The sequence below is a fragment of the Macaca thibetana genome, chromosome 7 (assembly GCF_024542745.1).
Source record: "Macaca thibetana thibetana isolate TM-01 chromosome 7, ASM2454274v1, whole genome shotgun sequence".
NCBI lineage: Eukaryota > Metazoa > Chordata > Mammalia > Primates > Cercopithecidae > Macaca > Macaca thibetana.
In genome coordinates this window covers 11233378-11246951 of record NC_065584.1, presented here as the reverse complement: position 1 = coordinate 11246951, position 13574 = coordinate 11233378, and the positions used below count along the sequence as shown (strand labels likewise).

The 13574-nt window shown below is 36.4% G+C and overlaps 1 protein-coding gene across 4 annotated transcripts in view; it reads right to left on the bottom strand.

Annotated features, from left to right (window-relative positions):
* Window positions 1-13574, bottom strand: part of ATG2B (autophagy related 2B) — an 84106-nt gene that overhangs the window by 28856 nt on the left and 41676 nt on the right. For all 4 annotated transcript variants that reach the window (XR_007727588.1, XM_050798997.1, XM_050798998.1 and 1 more), the window contains 11 exons: window positions 13157-13299; window positions 8713-8870; window positions 8157-8329; window positions 7241-7391; window positions 6093-6292; window positions 5853-5933; window positions 4034-4140; window positions 3775-3867; window positions 2492-2562; window positions 1945-2021; window positions 1526-1696 (listed from right to left, as the gene is read on the bottom strand). Coding sequence is in view for 3 of the 4 variants with exons in the window: in XM_050798997.1 (XP_050654954.1) it covers window positions 1526-1696; window positions 1945-2021; window positions 2492-2562; window positions 3775-3867; window positions 4034-4140; window positions 5853-5933; window positions 6093-6292; window positions 7241-7391; window positions 8157-8329; window positions 8713-8870; window positions 13157-13299 (1425 nt within the window). In the remaining variant the exon portion in view is untranslated. The remainder of the gene's footprint in view (window positions 1-1525; window positions 1697-1944; window positions 2022-2491; window positions 2563-3774; window positions 3868-4033; window positions 4141-5852; window positions 5934-6092; window positions 6293-7240; window positions 7392-8156; window positions 8330-8712; window positions 8871-13156; window positions 13300-13574) is intronic.

Below are 13574 nucleotides of genomic sequence, written 5' to 3'. Positions count from 1 at the left end.
TAAAGCTGGGAAAGGGGATAACTAAATAAGTTTGATCTCCTCAACTCTGATGGTTGCAATGACTTTCATCCCTTTGACATAAAGTCCCTGTAGGTTGAAGCCTCACACACAGCAGGGGAAATCTACTAAACAGTGATTCAGAGTTTAGTTCCAGCACCCATACCTAACCATTTTGGTTAGTGAACTGTAGATTCATTAAACCCAGATCATGCTTTTTATATGTGAGTATGACTCTAAAATAGCAAGTTCCAAGCTGAAAGGGATAATTTAAAATAAGAAGAATGTTTTTTAAAAGGGAATAAACAGTAGGAGGGGTGCCATAAATCACCATATCATGAGAATACAGCAGGAACAAAAAGTCACAAACAGAAATGTAACACAAATAAAGTGTAAAATAATCCTGAACAAAAGAAAACAAACACAATGCCAGTCAGGCATTTGCTAGAGTACATAACAGAGGCTCTAGAACATAAAGGGACTGAGAATTCTGTTCATAAGAGAGACCACAAAGAACAACACTGGAAAAGAAAAAATGCTAAACAAACTGGACATTCTTCAATTTGGACATAAGAGAAGATAGAAAGGTGACACTTGGGGCAGAAAAGTGCATTGAACTAGACTCCAAAATATCTGGGTTTGCTGCTGTTTCTGCTGTTCATTAGGGCAATCATCTAAAATCACTGGGTCTTATTAATCATTAACCATTCTATCTCACCAGGTCATCATGAAAGGAAAAGGAAGTCATATATGAGAAAGTACATTAAAAACTGGATTGTCTTAGAGATAAGAAATAGGGAAAATAGGCTGGGCACGGTGGCTCAAGCCTGTAATCCCAGCACTTTGGGAGGCCGAGACGGGCGGATCACGAGGTCAGGAGATCGAGACCATCCTGGCTAACACGGTGAAACCCCGTCTCTACTTTAAAAATACAAAAAACTAGCCAGGCGAGGTGGCGGCGCCTGTAGTCCCAGCTACTCGGGAGGCTGAGGCAGGAGAATGGCGTGAACCCGGGAGGCGGAGCTTGCAGTGAGCTGAGATCCGGCCACTGCACTCCAGCCTGGGCGGCAGAGCGAGACTCCGTCTCAAAAAAAAAAAAAAAAAAAAAAAAAAAAAAAAAGAAATAGGGAAAATATGATGATATAAATTAAGTCTTCTGGTAACAATACTAACACCTGCCATCTATCTTTTCAGAGCATTTTTACGTACAACTTGCATAGAACAAGCTTTTACATGATAAATGTTTTCTTTCTTCCCTTAGGACAGATGAAAATAACTTAAGTCTAGAAAAAAAAAAAGTATGATATTTGTTAAGAAGATTAATGGAAACAAAGAATATCAAAGCAGCAGAATGGTTTTCCAAAAAGGCCCATGAAATCACCCTTCCAGACCCCATTATTCTGAAGGTAAAGAACAGATGAATGACTTTCAAAGTTTCTTTTCTACCTTATGACTGTCATGAAGACCTCAATAATGTAAACATGTCACGACATGGCAGGGACTGGAGGAATAACATTGCTGACTGTACCTTAGACCTTCTTTGAAAGGCTCCAGACTTCATGTCTGCCTTGTTAGGTGTCTGCAAGTCACCATAGCTTGCAATGTACTGAATGAGATTCATTAGTGCAGCACAAGAGTCTGAGCATGTTCTGACATGGACGACATCGCTGGAACAGTGTAACTCAAAGCGGGGCTCAGTCTGGACGAGACACAGAAAAAGGGATGAAAATGTTTTCTAAACGAGACAGAAGTTTCTTTTTTTGCATAGATTTACATGAAATAAGATATATGATAATCTGTCTCGCTACGTTAAAAAAGTATTTAAATAAACCCATTTTTAATATATTTACTCTATTTCTGACCAAAATTAGGTACACAGAAAAAAACTCAATTTTTTAATCTCTTAAAAAATAGAACTTAAAATTTTCATTTATTTTAATAACTTACTTGCTCTCCATCAGAATCAGACTTCACTGCAGTAATGGTTAACTCCAAAAGCCCCACATCCATCACACGAACATAATCTAAAATTTTTTAAATTAAGAAAATCTCAGAGTACAGCTTTCAAAAATGTGTATCCAACCAACACCCAATACAACGAGCATTCCTTTAAAATTCATTGTAGAGAGCACTACAAATAATTATAATGCGATGAAAATAGTTTCATCCCATAAAAGTCCTAAAATTCACTTCATTTTTTGTTAGAAACAAAAATTATCTTAAACAAAAATTTGTAGCATATATAGTAATTTGATGTACTTAACTAGCATTATAAGAACATTACAATTTCAAACTGAAAACCAACATCTGAAAAACTAAGCTGTGAATATATACCACATGATCACTATATACTTAAAGACCCTTTAATCTCTAAGGATCTTTAATAAGATTCTTAGTTCACTAGCATTATCCCAGAGTTAAAATGCTTTCAAATTATTCACACACAAAAATGAGGCAGAATTCATCTACTCCATTTGTTTTTTTTAACTCTTACCTCTATTCAGATTTATAGTGACAGTATTGCATTTGTCAGACAGATGTAAAGCAGCTTCATCCAAGATTATTCTGAGGCAAGAAAGATAAAACCAACATCTGAAAAACTAAGCTTTGAGTATCATACCCCATAATCACTATATGCTTAATTGCATCATTCTTTCTTGTATGAACACTGTTGAAATTATAGGCAGTTTCTAACTTAGTAACTGTCATCTAACATTTTTTAAAAACTGTTTATGAATGCTAGGAATATTTAAATTGTGTAAAGAATTAGATTAAATCATCTACTCAAATTAATTCTAAATTTTTGGCAGTTTTTAAAGAGATGCCCAAATTCACAAGGTTTAAACTATAGTATAAAGATAGAGTGGGCCAGATGTAGCGGCTCACACCTGTAATCCCAGCCTTTTGGGAAGACAAGGCAGGAGGATCAGGAGTTCTCAACTAGCCTGGGCAACATAGCAAGACCCCTTCTCTACAAAAATAAATTTTTTTTTTTTAATCAGCCAGGGATAGTGGCACACATCTATAGTCCTAGATACTCAGTAGGGTGAGGGCAGAAGATTGCTTGAGCTCAGGAGTTGAAAGTTGTAATAAGCTATGATCATGCCACTGCATTACAGCCTGCGCCACACAGAGCAAGACCCTGTCTCTAAAATATAAAAAAATTAAATAAAAATTATAAAGTGTAACAGGTACTATGGGAAGTTTACCATATGTTTTAAAATGCAAACTTTTAAAGAATCTCCAGGGCCGGGCGCGGTGGCTCAAGCCTGTAATCCCAGCACTTTGGGAGGCCGAGACGGGCGGATCACGAGGTCAGGAGATCGAGACCATCCTGGCTAACACAGTGAAACCCCGTCTCTACTAAAAAATACAAAAAACTAGCCAGGCGAGGTGGCGGGCGCCTGTAGTCCCAGCTACTCGGGAGGCTGAGGCAGGAGAATGGCGTAAACCCGGGGGGCGGAGCTTGCAGTGAGCCGAGATCTGGCCACTGCACTCCAGCCTGGGCGACAGAGCAAGACTCCGCCTCAAAAAAAAAAACAAAAAAGAATCTCCAGAATTAATTTATTCCCTAAAAATGAAATGCAATAATAAATGGGTAGATGAAACATGTCACCTGAGAAAAATTGGGTAACTTGGGTAAAAGGTTATCACTATTAGTAAGAGAACATTTATTTTAACAAAAAATTGAGACTTTAATAACATGGTTTAGGTAAATATCAGTTGGTATTGTTTTGAACAGCTATGTTTAGTATACAGTGAGGTTTACACAGGTACCTGAGAGTAGAAGAAGATTTATCCAATGCAACGCTACTGGAAACACTGAATGTTTCCACGGTAAGAAGAGATCGGATTGGCAAATAAAGGGGTCTAATGCCAAAGAGAAACAAAAGAATGTCAATTTGATACGGCTCCAGAAACTCTTTTAAAAACAACAACAATTTGCATCTTAACTCTACTGAATTATGTATTTTTTTCAAAATTTAGTATGTATTTTAAATAATAAAACTTTATTTTGTTCCATTTGTGAACTTACCTATAATCAAGTGCACAGCTCCAAAGATGAACATGAAAAGTTGTAAAGGAAGTTGGGGGATTATATCCCAAAACAGGTTCATCAGCAATATTCAAGAAGTATAAAATCTATAATCACAAAAAATTAAAATGCCCTGCTTTAGAAGAAAAAAAAAGGTTTCATATACTATCCTTAATACCAATGTAAACCAGAATATCTCATAGAAAAAAATCACTTAATTGGAAAATCATAACAGTAAAAGGAAAAAAATCATCATTTTGAAGGAATTAGTTTCAAAAAGTACTTGCATCAGAAAAGAAGGTAATGGATACTGATGGATGTGTTCATTTGTTTGACTATAATAATCATTTTACAATGTATATCAAAACATGTTATTCACCTTATATATAATAAATGTTTTAAAGTATTTACAAAATTAGAACTTGAAATGAAGAAGCCTATCGGACAACTCCAATGCTATAGAAATCTCAGAAAAATCATAACTTATGAAATTAATAACAATGTATGCATAATATAATTTCGTATTTTTTGGCTTGGAACAATTCTTAGAAAAAATAAATTTTGCTGAAGACTGCTTAAAACTATTAATCTGGCTTCCTATATAACTCATTGTGTGTGGGGGTATTGGTTTTCCATATAAGTCATTGTTGAAGGAAGCTCTTTTTCCTTAATTTATACCTAGCTCAGTCTAAAAACCAGTCCCTCTCACCAACATCTATTCTCTCATATTTCTAATCCAAACAAATAAGGAGGTTCAGATAAATGTCTCCCTTCCAGCTGATTATTCACACTAACCACTTCTCTACTCCTACAAGATAGACAGAAAGTCAGATATCCTCATGTTTCCCAAATGCTTTCATGAGAAAAGCATTTTGAAAACATTCAAGTTTTTAAATAATGTATTATTTTCCCAGCATAATTGAGAAGTTCCCCTTTACAAGAAACATGAGAAGCAATCACAGTGCACTAGTTTTCATTCTCACATAAGGAAAAGCTAACTTCTTCCTCAAAGTCTCCTCTGAAAAATAACCAATTGTATTTTATTACCATAAAATGTTGTTCAACTGGAAATTAATGAGAGAAGTACTGATAAAATGCTTTAAAGCAACATCATATTATTGGCCTAGGGAATTATATGGAAATATTGCACTTAAAGAACTTCTGATTATAAACGCAATTCAAGACACCATTCACCGCTCCTCTATGCCAGGTGTTCTACAAGTCCTGGGATACAGAGTCCCTTCCCTTCCTTTAATGACATAAAAGATAACTCTGTCATTGAGAGGTTTTGAGGACCACACTTTAAGGTAAAAAATCAATTACATTCTGAGGTGATAATACTGTTTTGTTTTGCTTTGCTTTGCTTTTATTTTTTTTTTTGAGACAGAGTTTCACTCTTTCACCCAGATTGGAGTGCAGCGGTGGGATCTCAGCTCACCGCACGCACCCTCTGCCTCCTGGGTTCAAGCAATTCTCCTGCCTCAGCCTCTCCAGTAGCTGGGATTACAGGTGTGTGCCGCCATGCCCAGCTAATTTTTGTATTTTTAGTAGAGACAGGGTTGACCAAGCTGGTCTCGAACTATTGACCTCAGGTGATCCGCCTGCCTTAGCCTCCCAAAGTGCTGGGATTATAGGCATGAGTCACAGTGCCCGGCCAATACTGTTCTATTTCTTAACCTAAAAGGTGGTGACACAGTAGTATTCACTTCATGATAATTCACCGAGCTGAACATTTATGACTTACAAACTTTTCAGTATGTGTATTAGATGTCAATACAAATTTTTAAATAAATTGATACATACATAATAGCTCTCTTACCTGCTCATGCCAGCTAAGCCCAGAAGGAAGCATTCTATGCTGGAGTGTGGCTCCTTTCAGTCCTACGGCAATGAGAAATTCCTATACAGAACAATACAAAGAATGACATTTACCACCATGTAATCCTGTAACTCAAAAGTTTCTCCAAGAAAATAAATATGTTGCCTTTTATGCAATTATTTTTAACTAGAATCAAATCAACAGCAAGTACTTAATGGCATAAAAGTACAAAACACAAACCTTTGTATTGGACTCTGATTTATCAGACAGTATTTTAACGGCAACAGACAGCATATTCAAACTGTCTCCTCCAACTCCATCTGAAGAAGTTCTACTGAGGCCATCTTCTTCAGAGGAATAAATAGTAGGTTCCAACCAGTGTGGGCGGGTTGAGCTGGGCAGTCGTGTTTCTGTCGGGAGAATCACTCCATCCACTATGCCTAGAGATCCACATTGAGGTAAAAACAGTAACAAAATGATACTTGAAATTAGCTAATCAACTTACATGACTCAAAACAAAACTCCACATACTTCCACTGAATATAACTTAAGGAGGCATGATGACAAAAACCAGCATGGCATTAATAATCCACTACTCTTTGCTAATGTTAGTATGACTGACAGTGCACAGCTTAAAGAAACAAAAAATTCTGAAATGCTAGGAAAATTAAATAGAAAACTATCACAAACATTTCATGTCTATGAAACAAGGTAAACTCAGGTAACTGCTCAAAAAATGGTAAGTTCTATATCTGGAACCAAAAGGAAATATTCCTTAAGGGAGAATAAAGAACATAAAATCTCATCGATTGATGAACGGACACATAAGATCTGATCTATCTTTACAGTGGAATATTATTTGGCAATAAAAAGGAATGAAGTATGGATACAACTTGGACGAACCTTGAAAGTGTGTCAAATGAAAGAAGCCAGTCAAAAAGGCCAAATATTGTATGATTCTATTTATAAGAAACTTCTGAATATGCAAATTCATAGAAATAGAGTATAGATTAGTGTGTTTATAGGAAGGAGAGAGTGGAAGAGGTGAAAGGTTATCACTAAAGTGTATGAAATTTCTTCATGGGGTAATAAACATGTTTTAAAATTGACTCCGGTGATGGTTGCACAACTCTTGTGAAATACTAAAAACCATTGAAAGGTATATTTTAAATGAGTATGGTGTGTGAATTATATCTCAACAAAGCTATTGCAAAAAAAGAACCTGAAGTTGACTTCTAATTTGTAAATATTACTTTGACAGCAGAATCAGAACCCTGCAGAGAAAATAATTTCTAATACCAAAGTTCTGTTCTCAATAGATTTTCTTTGTTAAACAAGAAATTTAAACATGTCGAAAGAGAAGAAACCAAGACACATGTTTGTCCTACCTTTGTGGTATAGACTGAAACTGCTAGAATGAAGGCAAACGTAGTGCTTGTCATCAAAACCTTCATATTTTGTCACGCAAAATAATGAACCACTATTGAACTCTAACCAGAATTCACCATGCTTGTTTTCCAACAGATCTCCATTATCTTGCTAGTAAAAAGATCAGAAATACACATAAGTTATTATTTAAATGCAGAAAAGTAAGCATGTCCCTTGAGATGCTCTTTGTTGATTCAGATTAGGAAAATCTCCCATATTGCAGCAAAGCAATCTAATCCTTGAACCATTCAATATCACGGTAAAAAATAAAACTGGATAACTTAAATGCTATGTGGAACCTCTTCTATCAGATGAATCTCTGTACTTTGTTGTCACCCCAGAAGCAGAATTAGCACCTGTTTTCTAAAGGGAGAGCCACACAAAGTTTGATCTGCAACAAAAGCTAAATCCCCAAAGTTGCTGTCATCATGGTTTGCCCCAGAACACTGGTCTTCATCAGTCCCTGAAACAACCTCAAAATATCAAATACTGGCCGGGCGCGCTGGCTCACGCCTGTAATCCCAGCACTTCGGGAGGCCGAGACAGGTGGATCACAAGGTCAGGAGATAGAGACCATCCTGGCTAACACGGTGAAACCCCGTGTCTACTAAAAATACAAAAATCAGCTGGGTGCGGTGGCAGGCGCCTGTAGTCTCAGCTACATGGGAGGCTGAGGCAGGAGAATGGCGTGAACCCGGGAGGCAGAGCTTGCAGTGAGTGGAGATCGCACCACTGCACTCCAGCCTGAGCGACAGAGCGAGACTCCGTCTCAAAAATAAAAAAATATCAAATACTTCAATCACTGGATATGTATCCTAGTAGATTTATTTAAAATAAGATACATTTGAAAAACCACTTTGGATTTGTAAACCTCACCTTCACATCTGTGAACACTGCCATTAATCCATGATTAATATTCAGAAGAACTGAGAGAAAACTCTGAGAGTTCTTGTTCTGAGAGTCTAATTTTTTTTTCCTGCGAGAACGATAGTTGGGATCAACAGTGGAAAAATACTGCAACGTCTCCTCCTCAGATCCACTCTCCTCATCTATAAGAAATAAACATACAATTACACAGTTCTGATAGCTTATTAAAACAACAACTTAAAAATGATCACGAAAATATTTTATATTTATAACCTGCTTAGTTTTACAAAGAATATGGTGTGAACATAGAAATATATTTTGTTTTTCTCTTTAGCGTTGAACTTCAATGTGCACACTATCATTCTAAAGAAAACATATTTAAGTGATAATGATATGCTCAATATACAAATAGAAAACAGGAAATATTCTTATACATTACTAAAAGAAATTACAAAATACAGTTACAATGAAAAATAAAGATTTTTAAATCCACAATTGAAAGGTTAGTACTTTGTTAACTGATAAACTAGGTATTTTAAATCAAAACAAATTAAAAATATATTACCATAGTGAACTGCAGATTTAAATGGACTAAAACTATCTTTGTTGAAAGTATTAATGAGCTGACTGGCTACTGAAAGCCCAATGCCATAGGAAATATTCTCGAACGTCTCCACTGGTGAAGGAGCTGTTGGTTCCCACAGCAGCAAGTCATTAAAGATCCTATAAAGACAAAAGTTGAAAAATAAGTACATAACTCCTAGTTCAACAGAAGACAAACTAAAAAAAAAAATCCTTTCAAAAGATCACATGAACAATAACTTTTTAAATGGCAAAATGGAAATTAGATCCTACAAGAATTTGGAAAAACAACAAAAATAACAACTGCATTATTTCAATGAAAAAATAACCTATATGGCTATAATGCAGGGCAGTGACAAAAGAATCTGCACAATTAGATACCTAACTAGATACCTGCCTAATTTTACCTGTGTTATATACATCAAATTACAAATTCATATTATACTTCAAAATATGCCTTAGAGACAGAAGCTCATGAAAAATAAAAACCCACAAAGAACAAAAAAGGAAGACAGCTCACCTATATGAGAGCGCTTTGTAAACTGGAACTGATCCCGCATCATCTCATTGACCCTCCCCTCAGTCCTGTGGGGCGTCCAGGGCAGAATCATTATTCTCACTTTACACTTGAAGAAACTGTCTCATAAAGGTTATGTGACCTTCCCAAGGTTACATGGCTAATTAGTGGAAAAATGGGGATGAGAGTCCAGATTATGTTGATTACATCCAGCTCCCAATTCAGTTCTTTTTTTAAGGCAAGTATTTACCTGTGGGATCAATTCAGTTCTTTCCCTAGAGATACCTGCTTTTTCTCTCATCAACAACAGAAAGCACAGCTTCACTGGGAAGACTTCAAGAGATGAAGAATGCATATGGAGCACAAAATAAGGAGAGAAAAACCCTTATGACTAGTGAGACTAGCCCCATCAACACTGGCAACCAATGGGAAGGCATATATCATATCTAGGCTGTCACCACATCCTACTTTTACAAGGAACTACCTGTCACTGCTCAGATGGCCCTCTGTCCTAGCCTCCTTCCCTCATCCTTCCCTGTCCTAGCCTCCTTCCCTCATTCATCCTCAAAGCTTTCAAGAAAACTCAAACTTCACCGTGTCTTCTAGGAAGCCCATTGTAAGATCTGGACCCACAGCACATCCTTCACACAGACCCACTTAAATCACAGCACCTACAGCACCCTGCTGAATTTCCTCATTTCCCCTTTCCAGACTGCAAGCCACCCAAGAGAGGGACTTGTGTCGATCATCTCTACATGCACCTAGCACAGTGGCTGTCACGTAACAGGCACAGACAGTTGGTGAGGACAGTGCGTGACTCACATGAAAGTGCTGCCAAAACCCAGACTCATCGTAAAGCCTGGTGTGAATAGCAGTCAAGGCACCACGTGGGGGGTAGCCCTGCCCCCTTCTGTGAGAAGCCACTGCCAGGCCAATTCCTGAGCTTCTGAAGTCCTACTAGAAGGTGTACACCAGGACTGAGGATTGCGACTCTCAGGAGATTATAATCCACCCACTTATTATTTTCTCTTTATTTATATTTTTGTCTAAACACAGTCCTGATACCATTAATAATATCAAATATTGGATGGTGCTTGTAATATCAAGAAATATCAAGAAACAAAACAATGCTTAAGATACGTAAGGACATATCACCGTGACTATGAGGCTGAAACAAAATAGATGCTCAATACATATTTAATGAAAGCAATGAGAATTCTTTTTTACATTCTATTTTAAACAATTTTTGACACAGAAAAAATTCTCCTGTACCTAAAACCATATTGCTAAAAAGAGCCTGTTGACCAAGGCACTAAAGGAGTAAACCAACATTTTAAATATATAAAGGCAAAGTTGGTTATAACTCCTGCTCAGAAAAAATAAATAAATAAAAGGACAGTGTTGACATATTTAGTAAAACTTGAATGGGGTATGAGGATCTTATAGTAGTATGTATCCAGTTTAGCTTCCTGCTTCTGAGAGCTGAATTGCCAGTTAACGTAGAATGTCCAAGTATGTGGGAAATACGCATTCAAGTACTAAACATTGAAGGGACTCAGGTCAGCCACTTACTCTCAAATGGTTGGGGCACAGGGAGTTCTTTGTACTGTACTGCAAATCTTCTCTGAGAATGTTTGAAAATTGTTTAAACATATGAATTTGAAAATACAAAGCCGAATAACGGGCAAAGGATGCAAACCCTGAGGAAGTTAGATACAAGATTTATACGATCCCAGAGAGTGAGGGAGCGCTTCAGTATTTATGCAATTCCAGGGGCCTGAGAGACCAAAAAGTGGTTAGTGGAAGGTATTTAATAGAATAGAAACTCTCTTAAGCAATCCATTAAACCAACTACCCAGATTAACAGATACATACTCTAATACACGCTCTAATACATACTCCCTGACTTAAGCAGTCACCTACCCAGTTACTCCAAAGTGCCACAACAATGGAAGCCTTCAGTATGCTAACTGCCTGCTGCTGCTGGACGTCTCTCTAGCAGAGCTGAGAACCTTCCTATCAGTGGAGTTATATATTTTATATACTTGTCAAAGACTGTGTCTGGCGTTAAATCTGCTTGTATTTGTTAATATAAGTATAGCTTAAATAAAAACTGCTGTTTTAGTTAATGCAGACGGTTAAAAAAAAAAAAAGTCTTAAAAACCTACAAAGATTCTCCTCTCACGTATCTCTGAAAAAATTTTTTTCACTCCATTTTAAAGAAACTGGTACTAAAAACAGTAGACAATGCCTTCTGGCTACACTTTATGCAAAAAAAAAAAAAAAAAAAAAGACAAAGTAGTCAGATGCCACATGCAGGATTTAAAAAAAGGAAAAAAAAAAGACAACAGAGAATTCCAATCAGCGGCTCATACTCAAAGAAAAGGCCTTGTCCTGTATTTAGAAATGAAGTGGTAAATAAATATATATTTATAAAATGAATGTTTAAGGTATGTATTACTGTTCTCGATACCCTGATTTAATCGAAAGCAATCTGCTCAGTCAGTGCAGAATGACAAAAAAAAAAATGGGTCAAGTCTTTTTGATCTCTGGGCTAGGCCCTGAAAGAGTCATTTCATTTCCCTCAATCTCAGCATTGCACATACATCAGCTCTTTGCAGACAGCCCTGAACTATGAAATAAAAGGAGGAGCCTAGAGATCAGTCATTTCCAAACTGCAGATCATATATAAACAAACTCCAACATTTAAAAACAATTTGAAATCTCTCTAATGTGAATTTAATATAAATTAGGTGCTATTTATAATGTATACTATAAAACAAATATAAAAATACAAATTTTAAACGATTATTTTTTAAGTTAAACATAAGTGCGAACATTTTCTTCCTATACCCGAGCGGACTGTTCTCTGAATCTCATTTTCAAGATCACTGAAGTAATGTGAACCCTAGAAGAATCCTAGAACTTAATTTTCTGATTCTAAGAGCAAAAGTCATTGACACCCAGTGAGAAAACCCAGGGTTTATTACTAACATTTAAGGAATAAATACCGAGTGATATCTGATACCAAGTAATCCTACAGCAGAAACAACAGTCTGAAGTTTCTGAAGATTAATGGAAACTAGAATAACTTGTCTACATGTAGGAAGCTAGTGATGACAAACACTAAGGACTTCTTTTTCTAGAAACCTACATGACAATCTTTCAGGTATGCTACAGAGAAATCCCTTCAGTGGGTAGAAATTATAATAGACAACTACTAAGTGCTTATGATATGCCATACACTGTTCTCAGAACTTTCCAAGTGTTGTATCATTTAATCCTCCAAACAACCCTTATAGGTGGGAGCCAGGATCATCTCCATTTTACAGACGAGAATGCTGAGTCTTATGGAGGCTAGGTAAACTGCGCAAGGCCTTCAGAGTCTATGACCTAGAATTCCATTTATATCAGAATATCTGCCTGGCATAAATATTGAGGGGTATCTAAATATAATAAATTTAAATTTTGTACATGTTCATAGAATTTTGAATTCCAACAAGGTATCTTTTTGACTGTTGAGGAAAAGATGCTTCTTGTACAATGACTGGGGTTCTGATTCTACTCCAGCATTGGCTAGCTGTATTAGTATCTCCTAACTCTTCATGTCACCGCATGTGAAGAAAAAAAATCATATTGGATCGGTAACCTGCAGTAAGCTGACAGAGGGCAATCAGCCAACCTCAGGGCTGAGGAAATAAATATCTCACACACCCAGCACCACGCTAGTTAGGAAACTCTGCTATGACAATAGAACATCATAACGGCAATAGTCACCACCAACACCACACAAAGTACACAGAGATGGCAAATAATATTCAGGCAAGGAAAGGAAAGGGGGAAGAGGAAAATCAGGGAGGCAATTAGAAAGTCTGATTCCCAAGATTCAACTAAATGGGTATAAACTCACCTATTATAAAGCTTCTCATAAAAGCTCTTATTAGGTAGTGTTACATAAATATTTGGTAACGTAAGTTCCAGCACATAGTGAGAATTGCTGATTGCTTTATCCTGAAATTCTGTCATTTCTACAGGGTCTCCTGGCATCACCATCTAAAACATAATAGTTTAGTGCAAAAAAAAGCATCAAATAACCATTTTATGTTTAAAATAGTAGTAGCATCTTCTTAGCCTATCCATAGGACTTGGTATGTGAGAAATAAATAAGCATGAAACATTTAACTGGAGAAAATATACACCAAGAAAAAACAGATATTATTTAATTTTGAAGTTTAAGATCTAGCAAAAACAGTACAAAGAGCATTTTTTAAAATAAGAAATTAAAAGCATTGCTCTATGACAGAGAATAATAATATTATTCCTTTGTA